We start from the raw sequence: 19,627 nt of genomic DNA, 5'->3' as shown, positions 1-19,627 counted from the left end.
AGTGGCTCTGTGCTGCCCCCTGGTGTCCACAGGTCTGCACGACCACAGCGAGCACAAAGTGGTCAAATGTGACCAGGAGAGATGATTCATTTAGAGCACATATTTCACGTAGGCACAAAACTGACAAAAGCATAAATTAATAAATATATAAATGAGAAGTTTGAGGATGAAATGTAAATGGAGACTTTAGCCCTTTAATAATGTAGATGCAGCAACTGATGTCCCTCCATGAAAACTTGCTCAGGCTTAGAGCAAACTTTTATTCTCTCAATTTGTTTTGACTATAAATGGTTACATAACGACATGTGAGACTAACACAAATAATGACAGTAACACTAACAGCTGCTTTAGAGCGGAGGCGGAGACGTTTATTAGCCATGAACCTCCTGATCAGTCGAGTCAAAACCACCAAAATAGATTTCAGTCGTTTTAATTGCGTTTTTTTTTTTTTTTTTACAGATAAACACACACCCAAATAAAAATAATAATAATATTAACAAGAACAAAACCTCCACAAACACCTGTCTCAAATAAGATATTAAAAATGTAAACGCCTCTCTGACACACAAATCACTCCTACGTTTCCCAGCATGCAATGACTGATGGATGGTGCAACCAAGATGCTGTAGACAGCCTTCCTCCACTTCAGTCGGACCCCAACATACACACACACACACACACACACACATATATATATATTTGTGTGTGTGTGTGTGTGTTTGTGTGTGTGTGTGTGTGTGTATGTGACTGTGTGTGTGTGTAAGACTCCCGAACAGGCAGAGTGATTCTGTCACTCTTATTTTAGGAGGAGTATGGTGATTAAAGCTGAAAGGAACAAGCCAACATTTTAAATAGTCTCTTAATGTCCATCAACTCCAGAGACAGACAGGAAAATGGAGTCCCTTCTCCAGGGAGCGGAGACCCATGCTAGTTAGCCTAGCACAGTGGCTGGTAGTGGGCGGAAAATGTTAGCATAGTCAAAAGTCCCTGATGAAGGAGGTTTCACGCTCCAGATTGTCTCATGATGCTGTAAATTTGGTTTTTGGAGGACTTGGTGCATGAATGTATTCTTCCGCCAAGACTGAAGTTTATAGATAAATATGAATCCATCTTGCAGCTGCAGGCTCTTCATCTTGTGTCTTCGTCTTCTGGTGGCATCAGAAGCAAACGAGTGAAGCTTGAAGGAGGACAAGTTCCTCTGCTTCAGTTACGTCCTTGCTTCTTCTTGAAGATCTTGTGAAAGGCGTTCCTCCTCCGCCTGCCAGACTCACTCTCCTCATCCTCCTCGACAGGGCTCCTTCTGGCTGGAACCGGGAGGCCAGTCCCACGACTGCAGCCCAACGAGGTGGAGGATGACAGGGTGACAGGGCTGTCAGCAGTGTGAGGGGTGACGTAGAGGGATTGGGTGGAGCAGGAGGAGCCGAGGACAGCTGCAGAGGTGCCCCGAAGCTCCCCGAGGCTGGAGCACTTCTCCAGGCATCCTCCTATGACCCCAGGACCCTGCAGGGGGTGAAGCCTAGAAGACATGAGGAGGGGCTTGGAGCTGTACAGGCTCTGAGAGAGGGGGAGGGCGGAGTCCGAATCCGAGCGGTTCATTATGTCCCTGAGAGATGAGAAAGTTGATAGACTTGATTAAAGCTACTATTGCTAACATGCTAATGTAGCGTTAAAACTAATAACTCGTTTTACTGGATTGTGTGTTCAGACCAAATAGGTTTTTAATATGAATAAAGAAGAAGTAAATAAAAACATTCAAGCTCCTCCTCTGGAGAAGAGGAACGGCAGGGTTCTAAGTTCTGTCTCTGACTGTACTCCAAATAACCACCCTTCGCCCAGAAGTCGGCCACATGCCGGAAAACCAAACACGGCCACGACAGCGACTCACGCAGCTCAGTGAGTTTCACAGCTGTCCTCCAAATTTACGCCGAGATGGAAGCTGCCTCCAATTCGCTCTCTGCTGTGGCATAATTGCGTAAATGGAAATAACGACATCGCCATGGCGATTTGCAAAACGACTGAGCTCAGGCGTTGTCGTGGGAGCCAGTCAAGTTTCTCCCCTGAAGTGTACACAAAAATACAGGGATGCCATTTTGTTTACATGGATTTTGCTTGTGTGTTTAATTTGCTTTGTTTGGTCAGAACACAAATATTCCCCGCTGTATTATTCTCTGTGCTATGTGGCAATGTTAGCTTGCTAATGGACTTAAATATGACAAACGAGTTAATATCCATCTTTGGTTAGCTTGTTAGCATGCTAACCAGCACAACAGAGTTAATAGTCTCACAGGTTTCATCACTGTTGGTGATGACCGGACACATCTGGTCTAGAGAACAACCGCATCACTTCATCCTGTTAGGAACAAACGTTGCGGGCACGTTTTAGTCAAGAAACGCAAACTTAGACTTGATAGCGGTGCTGCAGGACTGCTTGATAAACTTTGTTCCTCTGGTGGCTTTTAAAAATGGTGTTAGAAAAACTGTTGATGAAAGTGTATTTTGCCTTCCAAGTACTCACAAACAGGTTTTGACCTCACAAAGACATTTTTGTCTTCGTCTTTATCTTCACATTCAGTCCACACAGATGCCTGGTTCTTCCATTCTGGAGTCACAAGAAATGATACAGGAGGGAAAGCACGTCGGCGTTCATCCGGTCTGTGAGTGCTTGAAAGGCAAAATACACTTTTTAGTTCAAGTATCTCTTCAAGAACAGAAGCCGAGATTTATTTCAGTTTTCTGTCTAGTTAGTGCATCAGTAACGATGGAGGATGGCCATGCAGTGGGAGATACCCGAAGCTGCCGGAGCGGCAGCGTTGGCTCCGAGTTGTTTTGGCGCCCCCTGCAGGCGGGACCGCCTCCAAAGAGTACGAAGATTTGAGGAGCAGAGCAGAAAAGTTAGCAGCCGCCTCCACATAGGAAGTAGACAAGGAGGTGGTGGGGGGAAGAGGAGGGCCAACTGAGAGGACAGGTGGGTGAGGAGAGGAGGTGGGACCAATGGAGGGGTGGGACAGGGAGGGGGAGAGAGAGGGGGAGGGCACCGGGAGGAACTCCAGCTGGCCAATAGAGCGGCTACGATTCTGCCGGCCACTGGGAGGCCGGGATGGTGTGATTAGGCCACACCCATCCTGCTGATGTACGCCCCGCCCATCAACCAACCTCTGAGAGTTGAACATCAAGGTGGGGTCTCCCATCCTTTGTCGCAGGGGTGCCAAACTCTGAGCTGCAGGAGAGGGAGAATTAGGAGTTAGAATTTTATTTTGAAAAGCAAAATCAAGCTGAGATGTGGCTGCAGGAGAGAAAAATGTGATGAAGAACCAAAGAAGCTGCAGGAAGTTTCTTTCAGAGAAACGCGATGCTGGTGTGACAGAACCTCACATCTTCCTGCTCAGGTGGCGTTGGAATGTGGCGGGTTAATAAAAGCCTCACCAATCAGAAGCGTCCAGACTGAAGTAGGTGGGAAGGAACGTTCAATGCTGCTGTGTAATTGTGGTAGGAAGTAATTCAACGATAGATTAATGACAGTGAAGATGACCAATCACGCCACTGCTCTAAATGGCCGGAGCTAAGGCTGAACAATTGTTCAGGGCGATGCCTCTGCAATACTGCAGGAGAGGATGCAGTACATTAAACAGGTAGTGTCAGAGGGTGGAGGTCACTTAGTAGAATTCTCCATACATTACAGGTTTGATAAAAAGTACGAGTTTGTTGTCTGCTGGTTCGGCCCCCTGTGTTGTTTCCAGCTTGGTTGGCGTCTGTAGAGATGCTGGGTGAGGGGGCGTGGCCTGTTCGCTGCATGAGCCCCTCCTGTGGCGGTGACACCTGCTTCCAAGGTGCCTCCACAGGGCTCCCCAGAGAGGCATAGGGGGCGGAGCAGCAACCGGGGTGATGGGGGGGGGGGGGAGGAGGGGTGACATTAAAAAAGAAGTGAAAATATTTTTGGTGAAGCAACATAAGAGGAACTTTTCAGTTCTAAATTCTGACAGAATGTGATTCCCAAACCTGCCGTTGAACAAAGACGAGTCCTCGGTTAGTTATTATGCCACAGTTATTGATTTAATTCTAACTGCCATGATTATTCAGGTCTTTGGTGTTTTGGAGTCAACAGTGTCAGCTGACAGGAAGTGGCTCAAACGTGTAAATGCTGCAACGACTCAAATGTGGAGGTTAGTGAGCAAGAGAAGGAAAAAGCAGGTGAACTGGGTTTTCCAGGTCATCAGAGGAGGAACGTGAGAGAGAACCCTGAGCAAACAGCCGGGGAGGAAGAGGAGGAGCTTCACAGGCCAGTTCACGTGGTCATTTTCAGATGGTTTGATGAAGTTTCCCTGCAGCCGTTCACGCTTCAGATCAGATCGTTTACACAGAGCTAACTTTTAGAGAAAGACTCTCATTACGGCACCCAGCCAGGAGAGTGGTTCCAGCTCAGAGTCTGATTCTGAAATTACAAAGTCTCCTTATCTTGAATTGCTATTTCAGAACCAACCTCATTCACAACCCTCGTCAAAGCCGCAGTTATTGATAGAGGGGCCTCGGTGAAAAAGGCACTTTCAGGGACAGTCGGATCTTTGATTTCTCAGAAATGCTCACGTGAACGTTGGCGTCTGATTGGTTTAAGCCTCTGTTGTGTTACTGTCGTCACGGTGGAACCGCAAAACGTCTACAAAAATCTTGTTGAGCTTTTCAGAGTTGCAGAGTGATGATGCAAATGTTGAGTGGTTCTAGATTTGCAAATGAAAAATTATGTGAAGTAGATAAGAACTGAAATGAGATAAGCTGATCTGATCGATCAGTAATCACTGCTGATCACTCAGAGGTGTAAACCAAAAGAGAGGAGGAGGAGGGGCTGACAGAAGAGGAGGGGCCAACCAGAATGTTTCCATGGTGACTGGGTGTCTGCGATGGCACTCAAGGGCCAAAGGTCACTCACGCGGCGGTCCATCTGCCACGCTGCATCTGGAGGGGAGCCAATCAAGAGAGAGATGCCAAAAGAAGAGGACCAATCAGAGGAGGAGGCGGAGACAGTTGGCGGACGAGAGATCAGGAGGAAGTCTGAGAATCCTGCAAATCTCTGAACAGTTTGTCTCTTTTGAGCCTCCAAAACTCACCAGGATGATTCGACGTGAACATCATTATTTTTCATTTTGACGATCTCTGAGGGTAACCCTTCTCATGTGTATCATTAACCCATTCATGACGATGTTTCATCAAATTATTCATCATTTCGGCTGTCAAAAAAGACATCTTTTCACGTTCAGAGTAAGAAAAATCTGCAATATAACTTAAGTTCTTAAACATTTACCCTGCTCTTCTACACAGATTTGTCTGTAACCCTCACAGCCTTCAATATTCAGAATATACACCTCCTGTTGAACACCAGGACATGCACGCACTCAGGTAAAATACCAGACAGATAACAACAACTTCCTGTTGACTCCGACAGCGATGAGCTAACGAGGCATCAATCACTGCAGAGAACTAATTTTACCATCAATTATCTGGGGAACGTGGTGGCGTTTCTACTACCATCTGTCGCAGCACCCCTGTTCTTTAAGAAGTGGAGCTATGATGTCATCTTTGATCTCGTGACTGCTTTGATCACCACAGACACATCACAGCTAACCAGAATCAGGTCTGGCACAGGAGATGAGACACTGGGAGACCAGAGACACTCACTGGAGCACCAAATATGGCTTCATCCTCAGAAAAAAGCAGTCCTGTTGTTGGGGACTGTTGTCATCAGTTTGTCTGAAGAAAATAAAACTCCATTTTTTTTGCTGCTTTTCTAAAAAAAAAAAAGTGGTCAATGGGAACCAATCAGATCAGAGCAACAACATCTTGATTCTCTACTCTGAAGGGACTTTATGTGTTGACGTCCCTGGAGACAGGCAGCTCAATAAACCTCCCAGTGAGAGCGCCTGGTGGTCAGATACTTAGCTCGACAACAAGTATTCATGAGACTCACACTGAAGCGTCCCTGGAGACAGGATGTCCTCGTCCATGTCGTCGAGGTCATCAGAGAGAATGAGGTTTTGTGGGGTTGGAGGTCGCAGGCCCAGGAAGGACGGGTCCAGGTTGAGGGCAGCCGCCAGCGACCCAAGACCCGGGTTGTTGACCAAACAGAAGCCTGTCAGTGACTCGATCTGCTGCCAGCGGAACAGCTTCTCTCGCAGCGCCGCTGTCACCTCCGCCAGGGCCTGTCTGAAGGGGGAGGAGCACCAGGAAGAGACGCAGCTGCTGATTTCAGCAATTAAGACCCCACCAAGGTGATGTAGCCAGTGTCAGTAGCAGGTCCGCCAAAGCTTTGAGACCGAATTTGGTGAAGGAGTGAAGTTTTTTGCCAAGTGTTTGCAAAAATTACTATCGAACACGGCTGCCTAACAGCAGTAGTAGTAGTCACAGTTTCCTGCTCGGATGAAACTGAAAACTGAATCATGGGATTTGGCGAGTAGCAGCAGATACAGGAGTAAAAACAATATTTGTGTTCGGAGTGACTCACTTGGCAGAGAGGATCTTATGGTCCACATCATCCAACGAAGAGCTATGAGCCACGTGGAACGTGCCAAAAAGAGAACTTTTCTTCTTCTTGATCTTCTCAGCCTGAAACACCATCATCATTTTCCATCATTCAAGTAGCAGATGTACTTCGTAAAGAGAGGTCAGATTTGTTGGTGCATTCTAATCTTAAGGCAGCGCAAAGCTTCCTCCAGGGAGCTGAGACACACACAAGCTAGCTTAGCACAATGAATGGTAGTGTGTGGGAAGTGTTAGCATAGCTCCATCTTCGCCTGCTGCTGGATGAGGGTAGTGTAAAACGTTTGCTTCAGTTGTCATGGCAATTATAGAATCAGCCACAGGAAGAGGAACTATTTTCCTGACTGGATGCAGTGATTTGACGCAGTACCTCAAAAGCTAACTTGGGCCAACAAACCAAACATTTGTTGTCAACATGTCTGCTTCGTCTGTGCTGTTGAGAAGACTAACATTGTCACTGACCGTGCGGCTGTTCGTTTTGATAAACTGTGAAATTGGCACTGAGAGCCACGGACCAGCGCTCATCCTCACCCCCTCTCTGGCCTGCAGCAGCTGCCTCTCGGCGCTCTGTTTCTTGATGTTGTAGTACTGAACCTCAACCTCATGCGTCAGCTGCAGCCACTTCTGTAGAACCTCCGGTGGCGTCCAGAGAGCACGGGACTCCAGCTCCCTCTCCGCCTTCTTCAGCGCCACACGCACCTGCATCAAACACCAGGTCAACGCTTGGAAACACATTTGGTCCACTGACCCAAAGATTAAACTGTTACTACTGAATGTGAAGCTGGAGAAGTGTTGACAGGTTGTTCCCTAGGTTCCCCTTTCTCTCCCTCTTTATCTCTGTCCCTCTCTTTCCTTCTGTCTCTCTGTCTTCCTCCATTCTCTGTCTTTGTCTCTGTCCATCAGTCTCTCCTCCTTTCTCTCCCTCTTTATCTCTGTCCCTCTCTTTCCTTCTGTCCCTCTGTCTTCCTCCATTCTCTGTCTTTGTCTCTGTCCTGCACTCCTGCTCTCTCTCCGTCCCCACTGATCCTGGATCTGCTCCACCTTCCTGCTGGTAAAGGAAGGTTCTGGTGGCTGCTGTTGCAGGATGTGCTGCTGATGGAGAATTGTTGGGTGGAGGTTCATTGAAGGAGGGAGGTGCTGGACCTGCTCTACTTGGGAAGTGTCAGGAGAGAACTTTGGTTGGGGTTTGGCGCCGTACAAATAAAACTAACTTGACTTGTATTTATAGGGGCAAGAACCTTTCAAGCCTTGTTGATCAACACCAAAAGAAGGAAGCTGCAATGCAACGGCCAAGGTTTGATCATGTCTCCACACACTGTTGACTGCTTGAAATCAGCTGTCAGCCTGGGCAGGGGCCGCTGAGTCCACCGTTGCAAAATGTCAGACACTGGCTGACAAGAGCTCTCGAAGGTTACGTCACACCTCAGAGGCTCTCAAACTGTCATTTTCAACAGTAACTAAGGCAGGGTGGAGCCCAAAGGTCCCTTGAGGTGCATCTCGACCACAGGAACTTTCCCCAGAAACTAGGAACCTTTGAAGAAATCTTGATCGCAGGAACCAGGGTTGACATTTCCTTCCAGGGTAATTGATCTACCCCAGGAGAAGTCTCTCCTCAAGGGGGTCTTACTTTCCGAAAGAGCAGGAACTCTGGTTGTGGGGCTATCAGTGTGGAACAGGTTGGATGAGTTGAGTACTTGTCAGGTTTAGTCTGTAGCAAAAAGCTCTGCTAGGAACTAAAAGTTCCTGGAACCTTTACAGTGCACTTTCTGTGCTTTACATTGAAAGACCATGATTCAATGACCACATGTTAAACATGAACAGTTTTTGACAGTAGTTGTCTTCATTTTCTGGGTTAATCATCACGGAAAACCATTTTTTACCCAGTACAAGTAGAAAGCAGCGTCCTATATTTGCTGTAAAACTACACGCCCGTGGGAGTCATGTGACTCCTGACATGTTTCACATCTGGAACAATGAAGACTTCTACCTGCTCCAGCTCCTCCTCGGCATATTTCTGTCGACTCCTCTCGTTCTCTGTTCCCTCCCGGAGCTCGCGGAGCCGCTGTGCTTCCTGCTTGGCCGAGTTGATCTCACTCCTCAGCTCCTCCTCCACCTTCACCTTCTCCACCTGCACGCACAGCTGCTCCTCCTGGGCTTTCTGCAGCCTGGTGACCACAACCAGCAGACAGCTGAGAAAACTACTCCACACCGGTACCTGAACACACCGCTCCTGCTGTCTGTAGCGTGCTAGCACATCACACATGAGCCACAGAAGAAAATATCTGGATAACAATTGGATGGACTGACAGGGACTTTGATTCATGGGCCACAGAGGAAGCACCTGGCATATTAGAAGATACATCGAACTACAGGACGTTTACTGTGAAACTGAGAATGAAACAAAATCAGTTTACAATTGAATATTTTCAAAAGTAGCTAATCTATTAATTAATGAAAGTTAGCATGCTAAACCGACATGATAAACAATATACAGTACCTGCTAAACATCAACACGTTGGTACCAGCCTTAAGAGGCTCTGATAACTGACTTTTGTTTTTTTTAGTTAGAAACTGAATTTGAAAAAAAAAAAGAAAGAAATTTCGTGGGTTAATTTTATGTGAGTAATGAAGTTACTAGTTATGGAGTTAGTTTGATCTGGAGGTCTTTTGTTTGTTTTTGGAGATCTGTTCTCAGCAGAGGGCGCTAATATAAATAGTGTGTGTGTGTGTGTGTGTGTGTGTGTGTGTGTGTGTGTGTGTGTTTGCAAGTGTGTGTGTGTGAGTGAGAGAAACAGAGAGAACGGGAGAGGGACGGAGAGAGAACATGAAGGCTGAGGGAATCTGCGTCAGGGAGAAAGTAGTATTTTCCAACACACACACACACACACACACACACACACACACACACACACACACACACACACACACACACACACACACACAGCAGCACCGAGGGATTATAGACGGGAAATAGACTTGATGCTTCAGTGGATCCCTGCGGATCGCGCACACAAGTGTGTGAGTAGGAAACCATCATTGTGAGGACACCAGGGAGTTTGTATGGTCATGTTACAACTGGTTAGAGTTTGTATTTCATGTATGTCAGTGTCTTTATTTCATGTGTGTCTATATGTGTGTGTGTGTGTGTGTGTGTGTGTGTGTGTGTGTGTGTGTGTGTGTGGGTACAGTTTTTGGGCCGATCATTACAGAAACGGCTAGGTGGTCGATATTTATGGCTGATGTGAACCCCAGCAAACACATGGACCCAGAAACTATATTACCCTTTACTCTGTGTGTGTGTGTGTGTGTGTGAGTGTGTGTGTGTGTGTGTGTGTGTGTGAGTGTGTGTGTAACAGTATACGTGTCATTAATTCATCACGTGTTTGAGTCACATTATCAGACACCGAATCAGTCAGCAGCTGAACTCACTGGAGAGATTTGTGTGAACGCTGGTGACATCACCAGCAGGTATTAGACGTCATAGTCAGATCAATAATCTCACACTGCATTGATCTTTAGGGTTTAAGGAAATGAAGGACTGCCCCCCCCCCATCATAACAACAGCAGTTGGATTATCAGCAGAGGTAACCATAGTAACAGTAACTGCGGTTGCACAGAGGATAACAGCTTCAATTTACACCAAAGACTCAGTCAGATATCGATGTGAAATTTGTGAAAGATTCGACTGTGAGAGTCCAGTTAATACGGTTTCCTGTTCTCTGACACGATATCAAACATGGCCGCCTCACCGTGGCAATGCTGTTCAAGAACAACGCATAGTCTTCACAGTAAACCCTCACCAAGTCCTTAAGGCGTTTCTGACCAAACCTGAGCTGCTGGATCTGGCCGACAGGACATCAAAGTTTAACAATGATGTCATTTCCCGTTGCCACCAGGTGGCGCTGCGATTCAATGACTTTAAGGTTTCTGATTTTTATTTTTACAGTCGACGTGAATATGAGTCCTGAGACAGTTGTTCAGACAACAGATTTTCTCATCCCAAATTAAAGATAGCACACACTGGAGTTGTGTGAGAAATGAAACATGTTATCACACAACTCCATCTGTGAGTGTGTGTGTGTGTGTGTGTGTCTTTGTTTATTTAAGGAAACACATCTGGTCCTGTGCTCTCACCTTCACAGGGCAGTTTGAGGGTTAAAACTTGGTTTTCAGGAGATCGAAGGTCAATCTTTCATGATGGATGAGGGTCCTCACAATGATACAAGGATAAGTGTATGTGTTGACTATCTCTGCATGAACTCCTTATATGGTCAGAGTGAGTCGCCAGCAGCTCAGTCTACCACAGACCGACACCCACACATACACACACACGCACACATACACACTAACAGACTGACACACACTCACTTCTCCTGCAGGTCCAGCAGACTCTGCTCGGCCCTCTGCAGACCCTCCAGGTCCTTCATCAGCTTCCCGAGGTCGTCTCTGGACCGCCGCGTCTGCACGTAGGCAAACCAGCAGCCGCCTAGCGCCATCAGTATGGATACGCCCAGAATCAGGTCCTTCCAGTGGTTCCGTAGGTCTGTAGGCCACACGCATGCATAAACTCTCCCACTTTACAAGATCATCTTCAGTCAGTCAAAGACAACCTTTACAAGTTGTTTGTGTTTTTTTATGTAGTTCCTGTGTATCATGGGATTAGCTTCTATTTCATACTGCAGCTGTGACATTCAGAGGCACACGCCAGCGGTGCAGTGCATCGTCAGAACAGAGTTGTCAATAATCCTACTCACCTGGCGGCGGGCCAAACAGCACCGTGTCCAGAGCCTTCAGCTGCACTTTCTGAGCATGACTTCTGTCTAAGATCTTCAGCAGCGACACCGTCAGCGTGGTGTTCTTCACCGCCAGCCTGCCAGAGACACAGCGCCCGCAGGAGGCAGAAACCCAGAGGGAGACGATGTCATGGTCAACAGGAGGTAAAAACACAGGTGAGGTCAAGGATGCAGCTGGACAGGACTCTCAGGATCTAAATACTACAACCCTGCTGCCACGTGTGTCAACATGGATTCCTTCCTGCACTCAGACAAACCAGAGGAGTCCTGCAGACGTGCTGGGGAGTAACAATACCCAGAGGCTGACGGTAACAGAGTAGAACTACTTTGTTACTTCAGTACTTCTGAGTAGTTCTGGTATTTCTGAGTAAACCTGGCAGCAGACAAGCAAATGACAGTTTTGAATATAAGTTTGTGTCTTCTTCCTCAGATTCATTTAGGGGCTTCTAGTGCAGGGCTGCCCAAAGTAGGGCCAGGGGGCCCAATGTAGCCCGTCGTTACTTCGGATTTGGTGAGATCTCGTGAAGGTCAAATTGAGATGGGTATCGAACGGAGCTGCACCCCTGACCTCAAGTGTATTTAGTATTCATGTGGGGCTGAACTTTTTCAATCATTTTCAAAAAAGTAATGAATAGCTCGATATTTAAGAGCAGAAAATCACTTGCTGTACGATAAATAAATGATCAGAGGACTGCAGGTCTGTTTGCCAAACAGTTTCTACCATCATCATTGTGTTCTGCCGCACTAAAGAAGAACCTTCTAGTCAGGAATGTCTTGCTTCCGAGGAACCACAGGACTTCACATTGATAGCGAATATGATGGGACTGAGAATCCCCAGGAACATCTGGAGGTTCAAAGGGTTAATCGACTGAAAACCGTTTCAGATTTTGTGATAGTTGATTCAGTTTCTGGTTCTCTCCAGTAGAGTGAGAAGCATGCATGTGTGTGTGTGTGTGTGTGTGTGTGTGAGTTACCTGGGTAAGGCCTTGCCGTCTAGCTGGTGTTTGCGGAAGGTTTCTGTGTACTGAGGAAGCTCCACACTGAGCAGCAGCCAGTCCTCCACCTGCTGCTCTGTCCAGTTATACACTGAACACACACACACACACACGCACACACACTATCTGTTACTGCTCCAGTTATTGTGTCTCAATTGTGTCTAGCTGTTTTTATTTGCAGCGTGTCAAACAGACTTCTCGCTGGTTATTAATGTCCAACCATGTCCCGCCGGCTGCTGTGAGTAGACTTCACTGATGGAACTTGTCCTTCTAAAGCTTAATGGGTTTAATGTGCTTTGAATGTATTTGTAGCAACAAACAGCTGGAAAATTGATTTGACCCCAAATTAGGGTTTTATTTTTACGGTCAGATTCTTCAACCGTCTCTTCCTTCCTCGTCAAATGTTGCCTCTTGGGGGCAAACATCTGACCAAACCTCTGAAGATGCTTCCCATGGTGTCTTCATGAATTACAACATTACTTACATGTAAAGTCAAAGTCATGTTTTGGAGGCAAAGCCTCTGCTGACCTTCATCTGGGTTTATTTTTGTTTGGTATTTTTTATTTGGGTTGACTCACCCTCTGAGCTCTTCCAGGCATCCCACATGTCCTCCACGCTGATGTGGAGATCGGCTCGGTGGAAGTTGCTGTGTTTGTCCTTGGGGTCGTGATACTTCAGATCCTCCCTGAGAAACTGAGCACCAACGAAGAAGAAGACAGAGTCAACGGGACTGTTGCTCTGCAGGTACCACCTGCCTCCTCTGGGTGTCTCACCTCGTCCGTCTCTGAAGTATCCACTGTGCCATCTGCATCATCGTCCATCAGTTTGTGGATGCTGCAAATCGCCTCAAAACTCAGCAGTGAGTTTTCATCATTACAGAGCTGCTGGTCGATCACACACAGATCTAGAACATAGAACGTGTGTCACACGCAGTTCTAGAACAGAGAACATGTGTCACACGCAGTTCTAGAACAGAGAACATCTGCCACGCCGTTCTAGAACAGAGAACATCTGCCACACAGTTCTAGAGCAGAGAACATCTGCCACACAGTTCTAGAACAGAGAACATCTGCCACACAGTTCTAGAACAGAGAACATCTGTCACACACAGTTCTAGAACAGAGACCATTTGTTGTGGTTACACAAACTGAAGATATTTGTGTCCAAAGGAGCCTACAGAGGTCGTGGAGGTCATTAAAGGTCACCAGGGTGAAAACACAAAAAGCCTGGAGTTTAGCGGTAGGGACCTTGAAGTCATGTGACCCTGGTGTAGCTCGCTCATAGGCTAATGTTAGCTTAGCACTGCTAACCGTAGCATCCAGGCTTCCAGCATCATCAGAGGGTTCATTAGTGAAGATGATCTTGATGAACTCAACCTGGAGGATCATCAACTTTTGTTCACCACAGAGCTGATTTACTGATTCAATCACATGGAGCAATCCTATGGGGGGGGGGAGCCAGGAGATGACCACTTCCTTCTTTTTGGACTAGAAACATACGTCATCTCTGCGGTGCTACTCTGTATCTGACGTTAGCTGACTCATGGTGTTCCCATGTTTATTTAGTCCCCTCTCTGCTGTGAAGCACACACAGGACTCACACACTCCATTCTACTGACATATTAGCCAATGCATGTGGGCATTAGCGGTTAGCAGTTAGCTCATTCTGTGCCGACTGAAACCCCTCCCTTTGAAGTGCCAAGTCTTAACATCTAACAGAAGTGGAATCAAGCTCTTCACACATGGAGCTGATATAAATGTACCAAATTTAACATAAGCGAAAAACAGCCTCATGATCTGCTTGACAACTGTATCATGCAAGCATCCCGCGAGACTCAGTGACTGTTAGCCGATACGATCTGAACTCTGTTCAGAAAAGACTCACTTTAAAAGGTATTTGCTTGTTGTCTTGCAGACGGATCTTACAAATCTTAAAAACTATACTTTTAGAAAAAAAGACCTGCATCATGATGTTGTGATTTCAGCATCATTTGGATCCAATTTTGAAACTCAGTCACGGCAAAACTCAAAGTTTGAAATAATCCACACGCAGGTCCTGGGGATGCGGCGCCACTGACGGCGGTTATGAGCTCAGACACGACAGCGTTTGGTTTCATCCAACCGTTAATTCAGCCATGGAGGCAGGAAACGGCGCATCTGAGAGCTGAACACACAAATAATGGGGCTTAAAAATATTTATTTAGTAGAAATGTTATGATGTTTTTTTGTGTTTGTAAGGAACAACATCTAAAGTAGTGGTGCTCGTCCTCGTGCTAATCTCTGATAAATGTTCTTGTGCTGCAGGTCCTGATGTCCTTGTTTGGTCCAATAAGAATCTTAAAGTTATTGATTTCACAGTCCAGCTGACAAAGAACACCGTTGTTGTTTTGTTGTTGTCATGACGACTCTGCACTGACGGCGGGTTTCTGTGCAGCAGCCTGGGAGTGCCTGCTAGCCTCAAGTAGCAGCTAGCATCCATCCATCACTTCCTGTGTTCTGCTGGTGTGGTCGTCATGACAATGGAGAAGATTTACACTCATCAGAGGGAGAACTTCATGTCTACATTTGGTCATTTCAGCCTCTGGAGAGACTCTGCTGAGTGTGAGAGAGAGTGTGTGTGTGTGTGTGTGTGTGTGTGTGTGTGTGTGAGTGCGTTACAGGTATTCCTGCTGTTGTGGGGACCTGGCTACCTTCTTCAGACAAAAATCAAGTCACCGTGTAAATAACTAAATGTCTTAAATTCCTAAATGTGAAACTTATGACTTGTTTCAAAGTTTAGAAAGCGAGAGTGAGGGAATGTCCTCTGAGGAGCTGGAATAAACCAGGACTTCCCAAGAGTCTGGCTCTGTTATTTTGTTTCTAAAACTTATCTAATCTTGTATGAACAGAGTTCTTGTTGCAATTCTGCTGAAGTGAAAACTGCCTTTTTAACGCTTTTAGCTCCCCTGATCACCTCAGGCGGTGCAGGAATGAGTCCTAAAACCTGTAAATAAATTAGCATTGACCTTTGAAGCTTTTGAGCGTCTTAAAGGAGACTATGGATGTTGTTGAAGTCACTGAATCACATCAGGGCGAAAACGGAAGAAATGAGAAGCTCAGTTGTGGTGACGAGCGAGTGTGAGTGACTAACGTCACAGCAGTCGACACGGACATGAAATCACTTCAGTTTATTCCAATGTTTCAGTGCAAGAAGAAAATTTTGTCCCTAAAAATCACTTAATAATCTTGATGAGTGTTCTAGACATCAATAGTGATTCAAATCCTGGTTATTTCCTCATCAGCGCACTTCATGTGTCAACGTTATTCTGCGTTTGTGAGCGAGTTTCTTTCTTAACTGTAACTTTGACAGCAGCAGTGTCGGTCGTTACGGGAGAAGATGAATCCAGGAAGTTCACGACAACAGAGAACACAATCTGAAGCATCGACGACAAGGAGAAGTCGGTGATGGGTTTCCTGTAGTGGAAAAGGTCTATGTGGCTGTTAACCCCTCGCATCGAGACTAAATCCAGCTTCATTTTCCCTGTGTCGGCTGCAACAGCACCACAGAAGAAGAGGTGAGGGTGCGAGGTGACGAGAGCCGGTCAGGTTTAGTTGGAGGATTAACATCAGCAGCTGTGAGGATCTAAATACAGAGATAACAAGCTGGAAGGTCGAATCAAAGTCAGAAGGACTTCTCTTCCCATCATGCACTTTGACCACAGTTCTAACTTCCAACCAGCTGCTGACGACTCGACCACGCGTCAGACGGCAGCTTTCAAATTCAGCTCAAATTCTAATAATATCAAGAAACATGAGGCAGATGCTACAACATGAATGGTGACAACCCTGGGAGCCACAACTAAATCCTCAGTAAGAAAAACTAGGAAGCCTCCATGACGGTTTAGCACAACCCTAACCCACCAGGACAGTGTGAGGACGGACGCTGGTGTCCAGATATGATGCCCTGATAAAGCTAATGAGGAGCCTTGCGGCGCTGCTGCTCTTCCTCTGGGTATTTACTGCCACTTCCTGTTTGGAGAAACATCTCAGGGCCATCCAGGTTCTTGTGAATTCAACTAAATGAATGTGGAATGATCTCTTTCTGGACTTTTTAACTGTATCAAGTCTAAACTTGCTCATTACTACTCTGGCTCTAACATTACGTGTACTTATATTTGGATTTGTGTAAATGAAGGTTAATTGATTGTACATTTGAAAGCTTCTTAGCTGCACCACAGTTAGCGATAGCATCTTGTATTCCCTGGACACGAGACAGCAAGGGAGTATATGTACAGTATATGCATGTGTGTACATGTACATGAATATATACCCCTGTAAATGTACACGCATTTATCATAATTTTCCACATTTTTAAACCTGTAGCCAAGCCTACAATGCATGTGTGCTGACTTTGTACAAACCAAAACATTAGAGCCTTTTAATTACGTCCAATCAAGACGCAAGGATCTGCTTCATAACATCAACTAACAGGTAAAGTGGCTCTTCTGCATCGAGGCGAGCACTCACCTCTACCATCATACACTCGCGCTAACCTCACGCCGACACGCTGCCTGTCCTTTGACCTCTGGGATCAATTTATGAGCCCTCTGTCAACACAATACAGGCAGAAATGGCTCGTGGTCCAAGCCATGAAACATTTGCAAGTAGATAATAAACACGATAATAAGATAATAAACACATGTTGTGGATGAAAACTACATTAGCTAACAGTAAAAGCTAGCCAACGTGCTTTGATTTAATCTCTAGGATGAGCAACTAGCTAGTTCTCCTTCCTTCATTAGCCAGCGCTTTAAGGCTACATTTGAAATGCTCTCAAGGAAAATAACGTCTTTTTTTTTTTAAAATCCATCAAAATGAAAGCAGAACGTGAGGCAACTCTCATCCCAGCAGAGTCTGTTTCTGTCGGCCGACTTCCTGTGACGCCACACCGTTTTTAGCTCCAGGAAGTTGTGGTGAGCTGTTAGCAGCTAGCACCCACGCTATCGCTGCCATACACTAAAAATATCTATGGAAGTTTCCTTTGACGTGGTGAAAACGAAAATAAAATGACATATTATTCATTATAATTAATGAATCATCATTAATCTCAAAATTCACCGGTTTGATGTCTACTCATGTTGTAATATCTTCAGCTGGGCTTCAACTATTTTGGCCATTTAACAAAATCTGTCAGGGGACAGAATCAGGACATTAAAAAGAACAAAGCTATCAAATTCCCGCCCTTTTATCGCCCACGAGGCGTCAGGGATCAACAGAGGGGGCGTGTCTCCTACCTGAAGATGCGGGGGCACCTGAACGTTGATGTTCGTGGTCCGGGTGGGCGTGGTCGTCCGACTTGTCCAATCCACTGTGAGTCCCACCGCACGCGGCGAACACGCAAACACCCACGAGCCACAAGCGCGCGCACTCCATGTCTAGAGATGGACAGGAAGCGGTCAGACTGGCATCTGCCAACATTTAAAAAAATAAAATAAATAAAAGCAAACATAATTTTTTTTTTAACCAGGAAACTCTAACAGGTGTGTGATTTGTGCGCTCAGACAATCTACGGTTTCATCACCACCCGTCACGTCAGGAAGGTTCCTCCATCTGCTTTTAGCCTCCTGAGGTGATCATTCGTGGCCCACGTCATAAACCGACCGATATATATATTTTTTTGATTTACCGACATCGCAACTTTATCACTATCTGAGAACTCCCGCATCGGTTCATTTCCTCGTGGTGACAAGAGTTGGTCTATGCGGGTCGCTCATCTACATTCCTGCTGAGACCCGCAGCGGACGCCTTCAACCGCCGAGCCGTCACTCACCGGGTTCTAATCCATCGATCCGGTCTGATCAGGTCGGGAACGGGAACTTCTGCTCATAAAACCCCAGGCGGTGGTACAGAAGCAGGCTGTTCTTCAGTTCTCCACCCAGACAAGTCCAACTCAAACAGCTGCTGAGAAAAAAAAAAACGCATGCAGAGTTCCGCCTGTGATGCCTTCAAGGCACTGGAAAAAGCTCGGAATAAAAATAGGTATACTAAAAACAACAACAACATGAAACACAAGTCCTGTTAAGTAAAGGTTCCTGGTTTTGTCATTTTTATCTTTGCAAACTTCGGCTGCCAGGGAACTTTAAGGATTTCTGATGTTGAAAGGAGTATTTTAAAGGAACTTACTTGTCTCCTCTAGAATGTTCTTGTGATAGAACTTAAATTGGTTCAGACGTTCTGGAAAGATGATACAAAAACTTAAACAGAGTTAAAAAGGGAGGGGGGGGATAAGAAAAGAAAGCCAGGATTGGTCTTGTAAACATTCTGGGACCGTAGACGGCTCTGCTCTCGGTGGTGTCTTGGCGCCGCCCAGCGGTTGGAGAGGAGAAGTGCGAGTCAAGGGTGCGTTTACATGCTGACAGGAACAAGATGGTGCGATGAGAAATGTTTTATCACACGTTCCCTCATTTAAGTCGCCGTCAGAGGTGTAAAATCACCAAGGAGACGATTTAGAACGCGGACCTCCACCAAGAACATGAAGAACTTCAGAAGTGGAACTCTTTTCCTTGAACGACTTAATACACATTTAACAGTTACTTTTAAATATTTGTATCACATCTGTCTTGTTTACCTGGTTTCTTTAGGTTTCTTAGGTTTTGTGTATTTCAACGATTTTTTTGATGTTATATTTTATGAATATGGGGACAATTGGAGCGATCCTTATTCTCTTTCCAAAGCACACATTTGAAGAAAAAAAACATCATTTTGATTTCTGTCACTGACCAATGTAAATGAAAGGGCATTCACTGAACATGCAAAATTCTTCCTCTTTTTTTTACGAGGTTGAACTTTTTATTCGCCAACAAAAATAATGAAATACACATCGAAACCAACAGATTTATCGGTTGTTATTCAACGTTATTGGTGGCATATTGTGAGAGGCATTCAACCACCTTTGAACGGGACATTTGTGATTCATGATTGTGTTTGAGGTCTACAGAGAGCGCTTACTTCCTCTGGCTGTGAGCGTGGCATCAACATAAGGTCCGTGTACCCGAACTGTTCATGCTGAAGTCTGCTGGTGGTGGCGGAGGTCTGTACACAGGACCTCACGTAGGTTTACCCTGGCCTGTCAATCATTCAATCAAATGCTAGATTTGACAATCGCTCTGCTGGAGGGGCGCGGCTTCACGGTCTGACCTGTCCATCACTCCCGCGGGGGGAGTGGGTCTGAGGCTCTCCTTTGGAAAACGGGACATTTCGGATGTTGGAACAAAAAGAGAAGCTGCAGCCTTCAAACTCTCCAGAGTACCGCGCCGGCGGCCCTCGCACCGACGGT

General features: G+C 46.0%; 1 protein-coding gene across 9 annotated transcripts; it reads right to left on the bottom strand.

Moving 5' to 3' along the window:
- LOC147248216 (stromal interaction molecule 1-like) lies at positions 1-19,598 on the bottom strand. 9 transcript variants are annotated; one of them, XM_086226669.1, is made up of 16 exons: positions 18,475-19,598; positions 18,122-18,252; positions 17,586-17,726; positions 13,087-13,217; positions 12,892-13,006; positions 12,293-12,404; positions 11,280-11,395; positions 10,894-11,068; positions 8,513-8,690; positions 7,057-7,224; positions 6,491-6,591; positions 5,957-6,192; positions 4,861-4,947; positions 3,154-3,217; positions 2,516-2,661; positions 1,466-1,603 (listed from the first exon to the last, which is right to left on the bottom strand). In XM_086226669.1, exons 3-16 carry the CDS (start codon positions 17,722-17,724, stop codon positions 1,596-1,598), a joined length of 1,776 nt encoding a protein of 591 aa, XP_086082795.1. In that variant the 5' UTR covers positions 17,725-17,726; positions 18,122-18,252; positions 18,475-19,598; the 3' UTR covers positions 1,466-1,595. The 9 variants fall into 9 exon arrangements, with proteins under 9 accessions (XP_086082794.1, XP_086082792.1, XP_086082793.1 ...); XM_086226666.1 differs by lacking the exon at positions 2,516-2,661 and having other exon boundaries at positions 2-1,603; positions 17,586-17,759; positions 18,475-19,591; XM_086226664.1 differs by lacking the exon at positions 2,516-2,661 and having other exon boundaries at positions 3-1,603; positions 18,475-19,589.
- Between the last annotated feature and the right edge of the window lie 29 nt (positions 19,599-19,627).

Source organism: Aulostomus chinensis, chromosome 15 (genome assembly GCF_037954235.1).
Source record: "Aulostomus chinensis isolate RoL2024-O1b breed Wild chromosome 15, RoL_Achi_v1.0, whole genome shotgun sequence".
In the NCBI taxonomy this organism is placed as follows: Eukaryota; Metazoa; Chordata; class Actinopteri; order Syngnathiformes; family Aulostomidae; genus Aulostomus; species Aulostomus chinensis.
Note: the sequence above shows the minus strand (reverse complement) of the source record. Positions and strands in the feature narration are given on the sequence as shown.